Source organism: Lissotriton vulgaris, chromosome 1_1, assembly GCF_964263255.1.
Source record: "Lissotriton vulgaris chromosome 1_1, aLisVul1.2, whole genome shotgun sequence".
In the NCBI taxonomy this organism is placed as follows: domain Eukaryota; kingdom Metazoa; phylum Chordata; class Amphibia; order Caudata; family Salamandridae; genus Lissotriton; species Lissotriton vulgaris.
This window is the reverse complement of record NC_141685.1, coordinates 792206959-792224991: the sequence shown is the minus strand read 5'-3', so window position 1 is coordinate 792224991 and position 18033 is coordinate 792206959. Positions and strand designations below refer to the sequence as shown.

General features: G+C 43.0%; 1 protein-coding gene across 9 annotated transcripts in view; it reads left to right on the top strand.

Moving 5' to 3' along the window:
* Window positions 1-18033, top strand: part of RALGPS2 (Ral GEF with PH domain and SH3 binding motif 2) — a 1046762-nt gene that overhangs the window by 338565 nt on the left and 690164 nt on the right. For all 9 annotated transcript variants that reach the window (XM_086956407.1, XM_086956399.1, XM_086956386.1 and 6 more), the window contains exon 5: window positions 17969-18019. In XM_086956407.1, the coding sequence (XP_086812533.1) occupies window positions 17969-18019 (51 nt within the window). The remainder of the gene's footprint in view (window positions 1-17968; window positions 18020-18033) is intronic.

Genomic DNA, 18033 nt, shown 5'->3' with positions numbered 1-18033 from the left:
GCCAACCCAAAAGGCATCCGTTTGAATCTGTAACAGCCAAATGGTGTACAAAATGTGGTAAAATGCCTGCTCCCTTTGTCTAATACCACTTGGTGATATGCAGCAGAAAGATCCAACGTGGAAAACCACTTGCCATTGTGTGTCAAAGACAACATTTCGTCAATTCTGGGAAGGGGAAACTGGTCAATCGAGATATTGGTATTAAGATATCTTAAGTCCGCACACAAACGGGCCTTGCCATTGGATTTCCGAGCGACAACCTAAGGAGAAACCCATTCTGCCGCTTCCACAGGCTCAATGACGTTGTTACTTAACATTTTCTCTAACTCCCCTTTAACTTCTTCCCTAACTATAAAGGGAATATTCCTTGCTTTATGTATTTTAGGAACGGCTCCCTCTTTTAACCGAATCTGATGAGTAAAACCCTTGAGCCTTCCCATACCGTTAGCAACTCTTGTAACACCCCCTTCCTGGTGTCCTCACCGTCTCATGAGAGTAAAACCTGCTCCTTACTGTTCGGATCAAATATGATGTTCAACAAACTTTGGTCTTTCCACCCCAAAACCGATGGCCCTTCCTTGGCTATATATAGTTTCCCAACAGAATGTCTCTCCTTGATGCGAAATATTAAGGTACGGAAACCCAACATGTCAATTTTCTCTCCTGTGAAACTTTCTGCTGAGATATCGTTTGGTTCTCATCAAATACCGATATTGTTAATGAATTTACTTTTCCAAACATCCTGGGACACAATGGTGAAGGGGGAACCAGAATCTGCAGCTAATTGGACAGGGAGACTAAACACAACGGTTTTTAAGAAGAATTATTTGTGCTATTTAGTACTACTTTTTTCTTCTGTATACAGTTAACCTGCATGTTATCCTCACTAGAGCTTGAGTGACTCTTCATCCCCTTCTTGAATACAGGCAACTTTCCCTTTAGACTTTTATTGAGGCTTACTTCTGCAAACCCTCCAGAAATGCCCAATCAAACCACATTCTAAGCACTTTGCGGATTTGGCAGGACACTTCTCATACGCTGCAGAATGGGATTAACTACCACATCTGTAACAAATTAAATAACTATATTTCTTTTGCTCGGTACTATTTCCCTTTCTCTTTTCATTTTTTGTACCTCCGAAATTTTTGTACATAGATTTTTTTTCTACATCCTTTCCAACAACTTCCGATTCTTTTTTTTTTTCCTTGGAATGTGTAGCTTTTGCACAACGTTCCAAGAGTTCAGCTTTCTTTACCATTGCAATAATATCCTTCAAGCACCCTTTGCCCTCTATCCATAACTTATCCTGTAAGCTATTGTTTTTTGTATACATGACAACCTGGTCATGAATAAACTCGTCGTGTAGTTGTGCAAATCTACACTTGCCAGTTTTTTTAATGCTGATACATATTCTTCTATAGTTTCATGTTTCGTTTCCTGTGAAAGAAAGTGAGTCTAGTGACGGCAATACATACAGAAGGAGGGAAGTGGTCATCTAAATCTAAAATGGCCATTTTAAAGACATCCATATCACCCTCACTTCTCATGTTTATGCAATTCACTAAAAACCTTAGGTACCTAAGGAATATAATATCCTTTTTTTCCCCTCTCCGCTGAGAAAAGTCCACTGATATCTTCTAGATTTGCAATACTCTTTCCAGTCTAACCGCTCTACTACAGGTTTTCCTGGTGTTTGTAAGAATTCTTTGGGTGAATTGATATGCATGTTTGACAGTGAGACATCTGATGCGGTTGTCCTTGAAGAAGTAGACTCAGAACCAGTTTCAGGCATGTCTAAAATGACAAGAAATACGCTAAAAAGCATAAAACTAGGCACTTCCAAACAAACAGAATTCCAAAATTACCAGTTCCAGACGTAAATGTAAAAAGTTCCAATGGATAGCTGCCTTAAAAGAATCCAACGAAGAATGGAGTACTGAAAATCTTCCTATTCAACCTCAAGCATTATAAATTGTATCACTGCATGCACCGTTGAACAGAAATAGGGAAGAAGTAATTAAAGAAGTAATTAAATACTGTAACTTGAAAGAGTTTTTGTTCTAATTTGTTTATTTCCTCACCTGCAAAGAAATAGATAAAGATGTAAACAAAAATGTCTTCCGTGCATGAGGAATCAACGTGACATCGTCGAAACGTGCAGTCCTTTCTCTGTTACTGTAAATGTTCCCTCGAGTAGTGACGTGTGGTTGAGGAACGCGCAGATGATGAAAGCTTCTAATGCGTGCAGAGCTAACAGCGCGTTATTTGAAAAGCGTTTCCTGTCGTTGCACCTAACAGACAGTAAGAAAAACTTTGCATTTGAAACAAAAACACAAAAGTCACTTACTAGACCTCCCAAGGTGAACTAAATTTTCTGTGTAGTTCCGTCACGAAAATATAGCATAGACGCATACGAACCAAGGTGAAGAACATCCAAAAGTGGTTGAGTGTCTTCCTGCTTTCTTTCGTGTGGATTTGACTCCGTGGGTCCGTCTTCAAATAAGCAGAATCTTCTATTCTTCAAATCCCGCTCGTCGTCAAATTAAGTGTAGTAATCACTCTTAACCCCTTTAGCGCGCCGCAAATTCCGCGCTAGTGCGAACGTTCAGCGGACGTGCGCAGCACTACAGAGGTTGTGCACGCGACATCCGCTGAACGTGCACCGCACTTAACGGGTTTATACATAAATTCCATAAATGATTTAGTAAATAGTGCATGCAGCTCACCAAAGGAACAGCACAGGAATGAATAATAACATTCTAGTACAACAGTTAATACACATACATTCTTATGACATGTCTTAGCTTCCAATTCTAATCAACCTTAAAGGTATACGCACATTACTACAGAGCTATTGTATGTTAAGTGGCTGCTTGTCACCTTGGAGGTTCTGCATGACGTTCACACAACTCGAGATTTGCACTTTACTCTCCTTATCGATTTTAATGTCACTGGCAGACCCTCTCTGAAGTACCTCCCCGTTATTCGTGGTTACCCATATTGTATACTGTATAATATTTGAGCATGTGGGCTGTGTTATTCATCGGAAGGCGTTTTCAAACTAGTAACTATGGAACACCAGAGAATAAAGCAACTCTTGCGAAAGGATTGGGAAGACCATAACCCTGAGTGTCTATCTCTCTGTGTAACACATCACAGGGCTAGAGGTTACTCCACTACTAAGATGGAAAGTATCCGTCTGTTGGCAGTACTGTGATTTTATTTTTTGACATAGTGTTGGAAGAGATGTGGGGCATTTGAATTCTACTCCGCTGCTGGTAATTCCTTGGGCCACAAAGTAATCACTTTTTTTGCCCACTTTGCCCTCAGTCATCTGCAAATTAGCCTTGGTCCTTCTCAGATAGGAGCAGGCTGGATACCCTATAGTGAGGAGCACAGGCAACATCAGACCAATTTCGGCGATGGTGCGCCTCTTCAGATTGTTGCACTTTGGCCCTATGGTATGCTGAGCACAGGACCCCAACATTTAGGCACATCTGTTCTCTTAATTTTAAATGCTGGTGCTAGGATGCTCATTTTATTGATGCGCCTAAACACAAAACGTCTCCGGATCCTCTGTATTGCCTGCTGACCTCCCTGTCGAAAGAGTGAAGTGCCCATCTTCCATGGCAAGTACAAATTGCTCTTTCATTGGGACTATAGAAGGGTGTTTATTGTCCATTGGAATAGACAGTCTATTGGAGTCCTGCTAGCTATGAAGCTGTTAGGTGAGCGTAATAACTTGTTGCTGGTGCCAGTACCTCAAAATACTGATTACCGATGGCACACATAAATTCTGGGCCTAGTATATAAGGAACCAGCAGTCGTGTGGAACTAGCAGTTAAGCTGTCAAGGACAAAACGGGAGACATTGTATCTTTTTAGGTAAGAACTAGACCCTCAAAAGCTAATACTCCTAAAGTCATGTCAGAGAGCGATGAGAGCACAGTTCTGGTTACCTTTCTGAATTCCTAGGCTAGGGTTAGAATTTGAGATACTCCTCAAGACGTGCAAAAGCAACAGGTATGCGCTCACAGGCTTTGTGCTGCTGGGAAGGCGGGGAAGCGGATGGGATATAGCAGACACGCCCTCGTGAAAGGCAGTGGCTATTTCCCAGGCCCCTTCTGGTGTTGTGCAGCAGTGTATGATGATGGCGATCGATTCCTAAGCAGCTGGCTTGAGGCGAGTTTGTGTCCTGGAGCTGGGGTAGTCTGAAAACTGCTCACATAGGTCCTCTGTCAGCTGGGCTCTGTACCCCACTTTCATTCAGACACTTCTCCTAAAAGATGCAGTTCAACCTTCTTTGTAGATATGCAGGTCTCCTTTTTTGCTGGTAAGTTACATCAGCGCTGCTCTCAGCATCTTGACCCCGACTTGGTCTTATACTGGAAGGGGTATAGCAGAGCGCAGGGTTCCATCCCTGGCTCAGTTCTTTTCAGCTACACAGGTGTACAGCTCTTCTCAAGTGATATTCATGAACCAATTACTGACCTGGAGTTCTAGTACTTAACATCAATTCTGACTAATCACATTGTCTGCACCAATTTACTTTTGGTGTCCCTATATACATTGAATGCCACCAGAACAATATGATTGGTGCAGAGATCATAGCACACTGTCCCCGCTTCTGGGCAGCTTTGGGTTGGTCCATGAGGAATGTGTACTAGCCCCAGCAGCTTGCTGAATTGCTCCAGAAAACAAATCACTGGAAGAAATATAGGAAAGAGTGGGGGCTAGGATCAATCGGTTATAGATCTCACACAGTGCCAGTGGAAAGCTGTCATTTGAATGCTTCTACTTTCAGTTTGATACTCAATAGCATGACCTATGGCACTTGTATCACATTCTGTACCTGCTTTGGTTAGATAGCTTCTACTTTCAGATTGATTCATAGCACTGTCATTATTAAATTTAATCTTACTGCTCCTATTAATGATGCAGTAGTGAATTATTTATGGACTTGCACAGTTTGAGCAGCAAAAACACAAGCTTCCCTTTGTCAGAATCCAGACGGTTCAGACCTGAGGTTTAGTTTGTAGGAACTGTGAGGTTTGGCCTCTGCATTTCACTTTTAAGAAGCGCTCTGATACTCGTGGTTGGATTTGGGCACAGGACAGAGCGGTGGTGCTCAAGCTCACTGGGGATGGGCTGGAGCGCAGGATCTGATACTATCGTAGCACAGGAAAGTTGGTTGCTTTGAGGTTAAGTATAGTCAGACTTTAAACACTCAAAAGGTGATTGGAGGAATGCTTGCAGTTTTTTCATCCACTGGCAATCGCTCGGGGTAGCACTCCAACACATTGTTCTTTAGCTCACCATGCCACCTCAGTTTGGCCCCACCCATATGCAAGTGCATTTTGCCCTGCTCCTTTGTGAACAGTTCAACCTGAACTGCAGAGCCAGGTCCTCCCTGAACCGGTACACAAGTAATCCAGGACTGGTTTTGCCCTAGTTTTCGTCTCATCAGCTTGGTTCTTCTGAGGGAGGACCTGGTTTGACAGTTCGGGCTGGACTGTTCCCATGAGGTTTAGGGTCAAGGCTGATTGGCATGGTGAGCAAAAGAACGATGGGTTGGAGTGCTACCCTGAGTGATAGTCGGTGGTTAGACGTATTGCAAGCAGCTTCCCATCACCTTTTGAGTGTTTCATGTACCACCCTAGGTGGCATGTGTATACCCAGATGTGTCCTATGCTCACCATGTCACTGTAACCAAGCTGTGATGGCTGATAGGCCCATGGCTAAGACGAAACCGGTCCTAGATTGCTTGTGTTCTGGTTCATGGTACCTGGCCTGGCAGTTCGGGCTGGACGGTTCCTATGAGTAGCAGAGTTCAGATTGATTTGCATATGCCTGGGTCAAAACTGAAGTGGAATGGTGAGCAAAAGAAGGATGGGTTGGAGTGCTACCTCGAGTGATTGACAGTGGTTAAGCTTATTGCAAGCAGCCTACCATCACCTTTTGTGTGTTTCATGTGTAGTCAGGCTTAGCCATCTGTGTATACCTGCTTGCCACCCCCAATCTTGTTCAGAGGATTCATATGGACATTCCAGCTACCTTGGGCCCAGGCACCTGGTCACCCACACAGTCACCCAGTAAAAAGATAACATCACTGCTCACATCAGCGGATTCACGCTCCGATAGGAGGGGGGATGAGGAGGGGGTGCAGCAGCTATAGACACTGCCATGGGAACATGTACTTTCTTCTGAAAAATGTAAATGAGTAACTGGCATGGTCTTGCTCAGCCAATTCCTGGAACAGTTTTTATATCCAATTCAATGTCACCATACTTGATCACTGGAAAAAATATTTCCATCTACCCGATTAGTTATAAACGTTTGGGTGGCAGCTCTGGTCCTGCTTGCCATAATTACAGGACTGTCCATTAAAGGAATGCTAATACTAAGGATTTGAAGCACTAATAACAGGTGAAGGCTGGCTGTGCATAGAAGTTGATCGATCCACTCTGTTTATAACAAGGGGTAGTGCTAAGCAGTTATTGGCAATGAAAGGGCGTGCTAGGTAGAGATACTTGTTGTGGTCTGGTCAGTTCACTGAAATATATCAACCTGTGTTTTTTTCCCTAGCAATCGAAAAGTGGTAAACAAAGTACTCTAATATGCAATGGGAAAGATATGTTGGCAATGGAAATCTACACTCTACATGGACCGAGTTATCAAAGGTTTCCTAATTTAAACGCGCCATATCATTGAACTTAACCCTTTCGATGCTGATGACGAGCTCAGCTCGTCATCACCCACGGGTGTCGTGTGCTGATGACGAGCTCAGCTCGTCATGGTGCCACTAAAATGGCATTTTCCAGCACGGGGGGGGAAAACGCCCAGCAGCCATGTGGTTAATTTTGGTCAGGCCTTGTCAATCTCAGTACTCCAATGTCATATTAATTGTATTGTATTGTATTCCAGTCTTATATAGCGCAAAACACTGCCACCCAAAGGGTATCCTGGCGCTTTGATAGACAGACTAGCACACGGTCACAGAGATCACGCTACTCTAGGAAAGAGATGAGTTTTTACATTTCTCTTAAAGGAAGGAAATTCACTTTGGCTCCTCAATTGGAGCGGAATGGAATTCCAAAGACTGGCGGCAGCAAAGCTGAAAGATCGACCACCCATTATTCACCTCTGAAACCTAGGAACCGTTACCAGGCATGCAGAGGAGGAGCGCAAGGTTCGTGAGACAGTGTACCAGGAAAAAAGATTCTGCAACAAAACAGGTCTCTGTCCATGCAGCGCCTTAAAGACCAGACACGAGGCCTTGAAAAGAATCCGTTGCTGGACAGGTAGCCAGTGGAGATCAAGCAAAGCTGCGGTGGACGAGGCAATGCGCGGGCGAGACGAGGCCAACTTGGCTGCCATGTTTTGTATCCGTTGGAGCTTATCAACCAAGTTCTTAGGTGCACCCAAAAGCAATGCGTTGCAATAGTCCAACCTGCTGAGTATAATCCCCGCACAGCTTCAGATCTAGCCGAAGCTGGGAGCATAGGAAGGACTTTGCGTAGCATGCGAAGCAATACCATGCAAGTGGCAATGGTCTTGTTGGCAAAAACATCCAGTTGAAGGTTAGGACCAAACATAACTCCCAAGTTGCGAACAGAGTCTGCTGCTATCACTGCCCCCGAAAAAGGAGGCCAGAATTCCTCTGGCAAGGAGCGTGGAACATGATCATTGGAGCAGTACAACACCTCCGTTTTAGATCTATTAAACTGTAGTGAGTTGGAACACAACCAGTCCGCTGTAGCTGACATACAGCGGTGGAAGGTCTCTAAAGAAATAGCCTCTCCACCTTCCAGCGAACAAATCAGTTGGGTTTCGTCGGCATAATTAAATACCGAGATACCAGAGGAACTGATGAGTTGGATTAAAGGGCGAAGGTACAAATTAAATAGTATTGGGCTAATGGCTGAAACCTGGGGCACCCCCTGCCCTACCTTCCGCACACCTGATCTATAAGGCGGCAGAGCCACCACCTGCTGCCTGTTACGGAGATACGAGACTAACCAGTCGAAAGGTATCCGGGTTGGTGATGGGAACTCTTCCTTAATATCTTCGGCACTATGATCAGGGTAGTGCGGTGTGGTATATCTCGCTACACACTCTTAACTCCCTTGTCTGGTGATCTTTTCTCTGCCGAAGTCCAAGGGCACACCAGTTCATGCTGAAAGGGCCATTCAGTAGCTTCCCTTTGGTGGCTGTCAGGCAATAAGCAATGACATCTAAGGATCTCTCCTGTTGACCGGCAAAAATAAAATGCGGGTTGCAGTGTCTTTGCAGGTCAGACTTCGCAGGAACCAGTGCTAATCTTTTGTGTTTTCCTGTTTTAAAGTTCTTCTCCATTTTGCAAAGATGTTCACTTCTGCAACGCTTTTTGAAGTACTCATTTCATCCCACAGCTGTACCAGTTAGTTTTTAACGAGAATTGCTTTACTTGTGCTCCTGATTTTTGCAGGGATGCATCTAACTTGCAATCTGTTTACACCGAAACTTCTCTCTCAGTAGCCCTCCATCACTCCAACCCGCACCTCACTGTTCTCAATTCCTTTACTTCTATGTTACATTTAACCCCTGAGTGTCTCGTATTACCGCCCCTCCATGAATGATCAATTGGATGGAAAACTCAGTAGGCCATCATGACTTGCAAAACTAGTACAGCAGGGTTTTTCCTGGACTGTCCAATCCCTCCGAGTTCCAGGGAGTTGGAACCTGTATTTCCATTTACATTTTGCGCTGACATCAATGGAACTGATCTACTTCATTACTCTTGTGCAGTGCCCATGAGAGGAAACCCTGCCTTCTACATGCATGGAAATGAAGCTTTGGAATTTTGGCTAATCCTGCTGCCCTACTGTTGAACATCCCAACGTGGCTCCTGATGCTCCCAGCAGCTGTACTGCTTAGATCGTAGATGCCTTATGTAGAGTTGGTTTCATCCATCATATACTGCTCCTCTGTACCCAGTTTCTCGCACGTCTGTTTGCTATTTCAGTGAAACATGTTCACCTTCCTTGGGTAGCGGTGCTTTGCTCTACCATTGCAGTATACAAAAGCTTGGAATCTTAGGTGATTTGCTAGATCACGGCGTATAGTTAGTTGACAGCAACAAGATCTAGTTCATTTTTTCAGGGTAACCACTGACTTTGCAAGTAGTTTTCATTTAAAAGTATTGTGTCAAAATAGATCCCATGTTTATCTTAAAAAAAATCTTGTCTTTTTGCCTCTTACTGATCTTTGCTGCCATAAATGGAGTTCTGCCATTACCAAGCAATTGATCCTTCCGACCTCTGTACTTTTAGCGTATTCATGAAGACTTGACTTTGTAACTGGAACCTTTAAATAGTGTGTGCTCTTTAACCTGGTTCATTTGCCAATTAGTAGATCTATTGGCTCTCATACAGACTGATCTGCTTGGTTATTCATCAAGCAGAAGTTTCCTACTGGGGAAGATTATTCCTGAGTCATTTTGGAGTATGCATGTGTTTGGAGGGCAAGTGTTATCCTTAGGCCCTTTTGTCCCCCTACTGTATTCTCGCTTAACGTGTCTTTAGCGCCGGGAAACCTCCGGGTAGCTGCGCGCTCTATAAAAATAAATATAATAATAATAATAATGCAGTGTTTCAAAAGGTGGAATGGAGTTTTGGACCCTCCAACTAAACCGGTCTGTGGTGGGTCATTTCTGTGTGGTTGTTTGCAGTAGGTGTTTGGGGTTTCGAACTTCCGTTTGACCCATGTCCGCTGAAGCTCACCTGTCCTGAGTGTGGTTCACATGGACCTCTTGTGACTATTTTGTTCCTCCAGTAGAGTTGTGTAGCTGCAGTGGGTAGCTGTACTGATTGATCTACTCTGGTAAGGAAATATCCCTGTGAAGGATTAACATAAGTCTGTGTTGACTTGTGGTCATTATTACTAGAGTTCAAATCTATCAATTCATGCCCTGACTGTCGGGTATTCTTGAGTGGTTGGATCGAGTCCCTTACTCCTGAATTCCCACATTTCTCTGTTCATCAGACTGCTGAATTTGCCACATACCAAACACCTTTAACCAGGGTTTGGGGGACTGTATTTGAGACCTTTACATCTTCTGCCCTGGGAGTTGTAGATGTTTGAGGGGTAATGCATATGGTGATTAAATAGTCTGATGTAAAGGTGGTTGGTTGCCCGGTAGATATGCCAAGGTCCGACAGGGGGAAGGGTGCGATTGCAACAGGATTCCTTTCTTGTTACATATTGTGCCACATCTAATCTGGTTGGAGTGTTCCAATTCGGAGGGGTATGTATGCCAGTGCCATTGATTTTTCTTTTGCAGGGAAGATGAAGTTAATCTGTTGTATTGGGGATAGCATTCTTTTATGGGTAGTTCTATAGTGAGAAAAGATGGAGATGAGATCAATGATGATCTGGCGGTCTATTTGGCTCAAGGATGAGAAGTCCTTTAATAGATCTATTATTGAGGACTGTTTACGGTTGGACAAATATCAAGAGATACCCTGGGTTAAATATGTTGTTGCCTGTTTTTCAGACAATTTTAACTTGAACATTTTAAAGCACCCCCTCGCAGCAGCAACGATTTCTAAATCGGAAATGAAAAGTTTATTCCTGACATATGCGGGGAGGAAGCGGGCAATTGCAACCGCATCGATGTCCACTGTTATTTTTTATAAGAAGTATAATATAGCGGAAGGTTTTCCTTCTTACTTAACCATGGTGACTAGGCACTCACATAAATTTGTGCTAACCAGACTTCGATTTGGGATGGCACATTATTTAGTAGCCCACCCAAATATTAAGAAACATCCGACTGGGCCTTGTAGGAGTGATGATGTATCCACTCAAAGCACTGTGCACTTTCTACTGTTTTGTAAACTGTACACTAATTTTCGTATAGCCTTTTTGAAACCTATGTTTGTTAAATATGGTGTACGTACAGTTGAACAAGCTATGATTTTAATTTTCAATTTACAGTCGGAAGATATCTGTTTTTATATTGCAACGTTCTTAAACCAGTGCATCAATTCCAGGAAAAGTATGTTTTTTAATGAACCTTGACTATTAACACTAGTTGTATTATGCCATATGTAATTTTTTATATGTGTTCTTTTATGAATTATGATTATTAATATTAATTGTAAACCTTAGATGGAACTTTTTAATATGTACTGTTATATTTTGTTTGTGCTTTGATGGTCATCTGCATGCACTGAATAAAGCTTCATAAATTGAATTGAAGATGAGATTATTGGTAGCTTGTATGTGGGCAGAAGAGGTTTAGACTTATTGCATTGAATATGTGGAGAAGGGTTGTAAATGTTTTGTGTCTGGGTAATGAGGCGTTTAGCTTATTGGTATGATATGTTGTAGATTGTATTGTCATGTGATATCTTGTGGCAGTGGTGGATAAGGATGGAGCATGTATGTAGCTAGATGATCCTGGGATAGGAAGGTATCTCAGTGGTCAGAAGCACGTCAGAAATGTGTGTATTTGTTTCTTGGGAGATTGGATTTGAGATAGAAAAGAGGAAGGATGGGCATATGACTAGGATAAGAGGACGCAGAGAGGGAAAATAAGGAAGGGGAGAATGAAGAGCAAGAGGCTCACGTTACAGTATTGAGATGTATTCCTGAATGGGAATTACGTATGTAATGTTTGAGAGAGTGCAATAATAGTGAATTATTTTTTTGAGATTTATATTGGTTTGTGTTTTGAGTAAAGCTTTGCCTACCCTAGTTGCTTGGATGTTTGGAAGGGGGTTTGGGTTAAGAGGTAAGAGGATAATTCTGCAAAGAGGTTTGCTGAATGTCTTAATTTTTGTTTATAAAGTGCTTGGCTGTTATGTCACACAAGTCCTAGGAAGGGACAGCACTGTCGGTAGTAGCCTTTGGGTTCTTGAACTCAGAACTGACCTTTAAAAGCTCTTTTGGAGACAGAGTAACAGGTATTAAGTTTGTCAATGTGCCTTTTTTATGTCTCGCGCCTAGCGTTGCAGTGCGTAGCACTGCTCGCCCAGCGAGATCTCATGTAAGAGCTTCTGAAAGCTGATCACACGCTTGTGTGTGTGGTTTTGTTATTGTTGCAGGCTATTGGGCGTTGCGTGCGTCTTTCTAACAAAGACAGCACGCAATTGGGCAAATGCGGGCACATGTCCTGCATTTGCCCCACCCATGGCCTATTGGTGTCTGTTAACCACACGGCGGACATCTGTTTTGCATTATCGTGCCCGATAATGTAAAACAGATGTCTCGCTGTGGCGCGCGCTCGGACCACTTGCATGCTTGTTTTGTGAGTCTTGATTTAAGTCAGTTCTACCTTCGAAAAAACAATCCCCAGCATGGCACGCTTTCTTCGCAGAGCACCGAGTTCGGGGGTCAGAATCTCTGGCTCCTCCGTTGAAAGTGAGAGCACATTTAGCTCTTAGGAGTCTCTCAGAACGCAAAACAAATAATGCTCAGACTAAACTGCTGGTGCCCTTTCCACGACCAAACATCTAAAGATGTCATTTCAATAGGACATTGATTTTGATGAATGTAGCAGCAGCAGCAAGAACTCATTGATTGCCTTGCACTCTCTCGGTGCTGGAGGAGTCATTAGGAGTTATTATGCCATACAAACATGTGGAAGTGAAATACTTCATTACGGGGATCTTTCAGGACTCTGCTCTTCAACAAAACAAGTGGCTGTGTCGACACAGATAAGAGAGTTAAGAGCATCTTCTAAACATTTGTTGTACTTGATTCTTTCAACAATCAGCAGTTTGAGATACATACGTCTCTAGCAGGCTCCCAATGAAAAGGGATCAATGGCCAGAGTTATTAAACCTTTCATTCACTGGGGCGGCTTGAGTGGGCAAAATGGAGGGCATTTTCTGATATGACTCCGTTGAGGTACCTATTAATCGTCCGGCATCCCAGTTGTAACGAAGGACCCAGAACTGCTCCATCGGTAGAGCATCAAGACACCCATTGCTTGTTTTCTCACAGTGAGAATGGCTCTGATGTAGCTAACCTAGTGCAATGCAAAGACCATTCTTTGCCCACACGAGCCTACACTCGCGCTTTACCAAATGTTTGACTTTGTTTTTTGAGTGCTGCTTTTCAAATCCATTGCTAAGCCCGACTGGTGGACTAACGCATCCACGCCAGGAGTCGGTCAAGGGTCAATTCTGCCTTTCATCCTTCTGAGGTACACCAACCAGTAGCAGACGCTGTGAGCCTGGCCAACTATATGGAACAGTGGGTCATTTGCATTACTTTTTCTTATAATGTGGTTCAGAAACAAAAATCAGTACACATACTCAATGTAGTGAAAATTTTCAATGTCTAGCCTCATATATGTTTTTATTGTGCAAAAAGAATATGTGAACGGCAAGTGCAAACGTTGCTCGTTGGTTTGTGTACAGAAGGAAAAAGTCAAATCAGACCGGGGTGAAATGTGTTCTTCTGAGGGTTCCCCCGGGTCACGTATGTGTCTGTGAGGCTGTTTTAGTCCCTCAGGGGTCCCCATCAAGCTTTGTCCTGATGAGAAGTCTGTGCTACGAGCGAGTTGGAAATGACCTTGAACCCACTGCACACAAGCTTCACTGGCTTGAATAAATAGCCGGCAAAAGTGCTGTCTGTTAAAATACACACTGAAAAGTTTTTTTTTTGTGCAGCACGAGGCTAGACCTTGATAATGTTCATCACATTAAGTGTATGCACTGATTTTGTTTTTATTTGTCAAAATAATATTATAAGAAAATTAGTGCCGGATGAACCACTGCTCTATATATTTCAGCCGTCCGAGGTCGATAACATGAGTAGCATGAAGCTGGGTCACCGTAAACACCCATTATTTCAGTGCCAAGAGTGTAGGTGCGCTTCACACATAACCTTTTGTTATGTAGTTCTTGCTACCTATGAGTTGTCAAGTGGTCTCTCGACCTACCGGGCATGGACCCAGCGGTCACCCTCCTGTCTCCTCACGCCTCTTCTCACCCTCACCACTAATCCACCCAGAGCTCATGGAAAGGCCCCATTATTACCTAGCATCCAGGGTACCAGGGATTAACCAGGTGCCCAGCCTCATGCAAGGCAGGGCATACCAACCCAAACATCATCACCTGGTGTCTCAGGCTCCAGTCAGCAATGGAAACCTGAGAATTATGCACAAGTGCCAACTGTGATGCCTCAAAGCACTAGAAAGACCCATTGGTGCCACACGATGTGTGCCATTCAAATGCTGCAAACATTATTTCTCTCATTTTGTAAATAGTGTTGCTGCCACCCATCTCCAGTAAGACTGGTGCTATGGGCCTTATATGAATGAAAGACTGAGTCATCCCGGCTTCTAGAGATTCAACCCTGTGACCATCATGATTCAAACAGAACCTTACAGAGGTGTATAGACCATTGAGGAGTCATTGAGGAGTTCTGCAGCCTGGTGTTGTTTTCTGCTGGCTTGAATCCTGCAGCAGAAAGTTAAAAGGCCAGAGGGTATCCTAGGGAGGAGATTCTTTGACAGTGTGAACAAGTGCTTAAGACCGGGTGCCACATATAGGTTGTCTATAGCAGGTGACCACATTTTCAGAACCCAAAACGGCCCCTGACAAAGAAATAGGATTGTTTGTATGCACATACCGTGGATGCTAATGGACCATAACCGCAACACCCATAAAATAGGCCTGCACAGGCACCCATGCTCCTTCACAAAGACTCCATATTACTACAAGCATTTTCAATGCAATATGTCTCGCATTTGCACGAGTTTCAGCTTTTGGCACCCTTTTATTTATGTGTTTTGAAAATCTGCATGGGGTGCGTAAACACACACTTTGTACTTAGAATACTTGCTTACGATGAGCAAGGCTGGCAATAAGAGGCACAGTTACTACCAGTTTTCTTCTAAGCAACGACTATAAGTACAAAGTTCACGTTTACGTACTGCAGGTTTTCAAAACACATAAATTAAAGGCATTGTCAGTTACAATGCTAATAGCGCAAACTCTCACAAATGCGAGACCTATTGCATTGCAAATGCTTGTTTATATTGGAAGTGGCTGCCCTGTAGTGTAGTCGTTGATATGACAGTCTGTCCTTTATAGTACAAAGTTCAGCGTTAACATTCAAGGCAGCGGTTGACTTCTTAGACAGTGATTTTGATACTTATGTGACTTGAAGTCATATTTTTTGTCACTTACTATATAGCCTTGAAGTTCACTTTATGAGCAAAACTAATTCAGAATGGTCTTTTCTTTTGAAACCACCTCATCTGCCAGAATTAATTAAAAAGATTGTTTTAATGTAGTGCTTGTCTTAAAAATAACTTGCATTAAGATGAATGAATGCTTGATTGGTTTACAATTTGCAAACCAAAGCTATTTGAGTGTCTGATACACTCCTTTAGGCTTGTTGCAGCAAAAACCATTGCAAATACATAAATGTGCTCTATATCTTTTTGGGGACCAGATGTAAGAGCAATGACGCCATTGTGTCACTTGTTGCTTCTCAGTTTCGAAATTATCCTGACAATTTGGAGTCACACTGGCTATGTTTGTGCCTAAGATGTTGCACTTTCATCACAGCCAATCCTACTTCTTTCATTCTCTTGTTTTATTGGCGTCTTAGACTCCTTGCTTCTCGAGACTCCCAAATTAAGGACTTCTCTAACCACAACACAGGCCTGTACCAGAACTGCTGCTAATCTCTGGAATTCTCCCCACTAAGCTCAGGATCCACCCTTCTTTCGTGACCTTTTGAAGTCGACTAAAAACAGCTTTTTATCATGCACTTAATCTCCATTTCCACTGAGCCCATATCCTCCCAACTGCATGTTGCTGGACCCTGCATTCCCAACACACTGAGCTTCCTTAAGACCAACTGTTTTGCTTTAGTTCCCAATACCTACCAGTTTGTTCTGCAGTGGTTATTCAGTTATTTGTGTATGTTCGTTTCTTATTTAAAGAAAGCATATACTAATTGGTGCAGTTGTATTAAATTAAACTTTACATTTTGTAAATAAAAATCCTTCCATAACGGCATGACTGGTGCCACAGACTGCAAGAGGCTTGACTGAAAGCAGGCTCTTCTGGTACTCCAGCCAACTACAAGCTCCAAACATCCCCCTTAAAACTCAATACTGTACTAATCAATACTGCTTCACCGCACTCTCCAGTGTGTTCAAGGTGACACGTCATCAGTCCAGCACTCCTAAAGATGTGTTTTAGGCTGTCTGCTCCCACATTACTGGTCCAAAGGTGTGTATATATATATATATATATATATATATATATGTGCTTGATGTGGTCTGTCCTGCATCATTCATGTTGTAGCATTCCCTCTGTATACCTGGGCCTATCCCCCTCTGCTTACCAGCCACTTACTCTCTTCTTTCGGCGTTTCCTGCCATTTTTCAAGAGCTTTGTTGGGTGGAAAAATAAAATCTAGAAGCCCACCCATTCAGTGGAATCCGATTTTCTGTGACACTTGCATTATCACAAATTTTTAATTGTATAGATGCTGTTTCTTTTTATAATTCTTTTCACCGAGAGCTCAGTTACTCTTGATTTATATTTTTTGCCAGGCAAAAATTTATTGGAATGTGTGTTCTGTGCTTGTATAGCTAATTCAGTATGGCAACTTGTACAGTATTCATTGTTTCAGCGTGCCTTGTGCTTAAAAAAGTTGAATAAATGGAACCCTTGATTATCAACTCCACATACTAAAGTGTACGGAAGGTCGTTCAGTTTCTCTTTTGCTTTGAAAACTGTCTCCTATGTAAAAGTTCTCCTCTGTGGGGATAGGAAAGATGCTGCCTTGATTGTTTCTTTTTGGATTGGTATATTTCTGGACACACCAGGGTCCTGGAGCGTAAGCATAGTATTGAACACACTTGGGTGAAATTGAGGCTCTACTTTATGAATAAACTATAGATGATGGAGTTTTACTTCAGTCCTCAGGTTTTGTTAAAGAAAACAAAACATTCAAATTTATGCTCAACTTAGCATATCCTTCAGCACCAAATGAATTGCAGGAGGCTGACATAATTTCAATTGATGGCAAATACTGCGAGTTTTTTTTAAGGCACAGATGTCCACGTTGTGTAGGATGGAGGAGACATAGTGGCTTCCTGGTCGGTTGTTCTAGGAGAGTACCTTTTGCAAAATGGTGGAATAACCTATTGGGGCCAAGGAACATTGCTTAATTTGAGCCAGTGGTTACAGGTGGAACCCCCCGTCATTTATTTCTCCTCCTCATTCTTTCATCCAGAACAAAAGCAAGAACACCAGCAAAATGGAAATGAAAGAGTAAGTGAGACTAAAAAACTGTGAGAAAGCTTTAACACAGGGTTGAAATAGAACTTGCATTAATGAGAGAAAGGGACAGATGGTGTGTGGTGGTGGATGAAAGCGTTGTGAGGTGGAATCAAGACCCGGCAGTCCAGACACTGGTAAGCACCGACCGTGGGCTTCGGACCAAAACTTAGAGACCTGGCACCAATTGTTGTACAAATTAAGCACTACCAAAATATGAGAGACTCCCCACTCTTGTGGGGGGAGGAAATGCCATTTAGTGCGGGTGGTCGTGGACTTAGGAGAGGGCCCACTGTGAAATGAAGGGGAGCATTGCATGCCGGGAAATGAAGGGAAGGCAGCTTGTTGCAGGAAAGTGGCAGGCTGCCTTTTGCAAATAAGATGTGAAGACTGGTGCAACAAGGAGAGAAAGCTACACATTGGAAGAGAAAAGGGGGACTGTTGAATACTGGGGACAGAGAGTAGGGAAACTGCCTTTTGGGACATAAGAGCAAGAGACTTCAGTTGGAGAGGAGGGGTGGGACTGTTGGTGAATACAGGATTCCTCAGTGGGGTAGTCTGGATTATCAGGCGGGTAGAGTTTACGTAGAATGGTTAAACATATTTGATCTGTCTTCTTGCAATATAAGAACACGACTGCTCTTTTAACATCCCTTCTTGCCTCTCTTTCAGGGTCAGATAACACTAATGGACATGCCAGTGTTTAAAGCCATTCAGCCTGAGGTGAGTAGTTCACA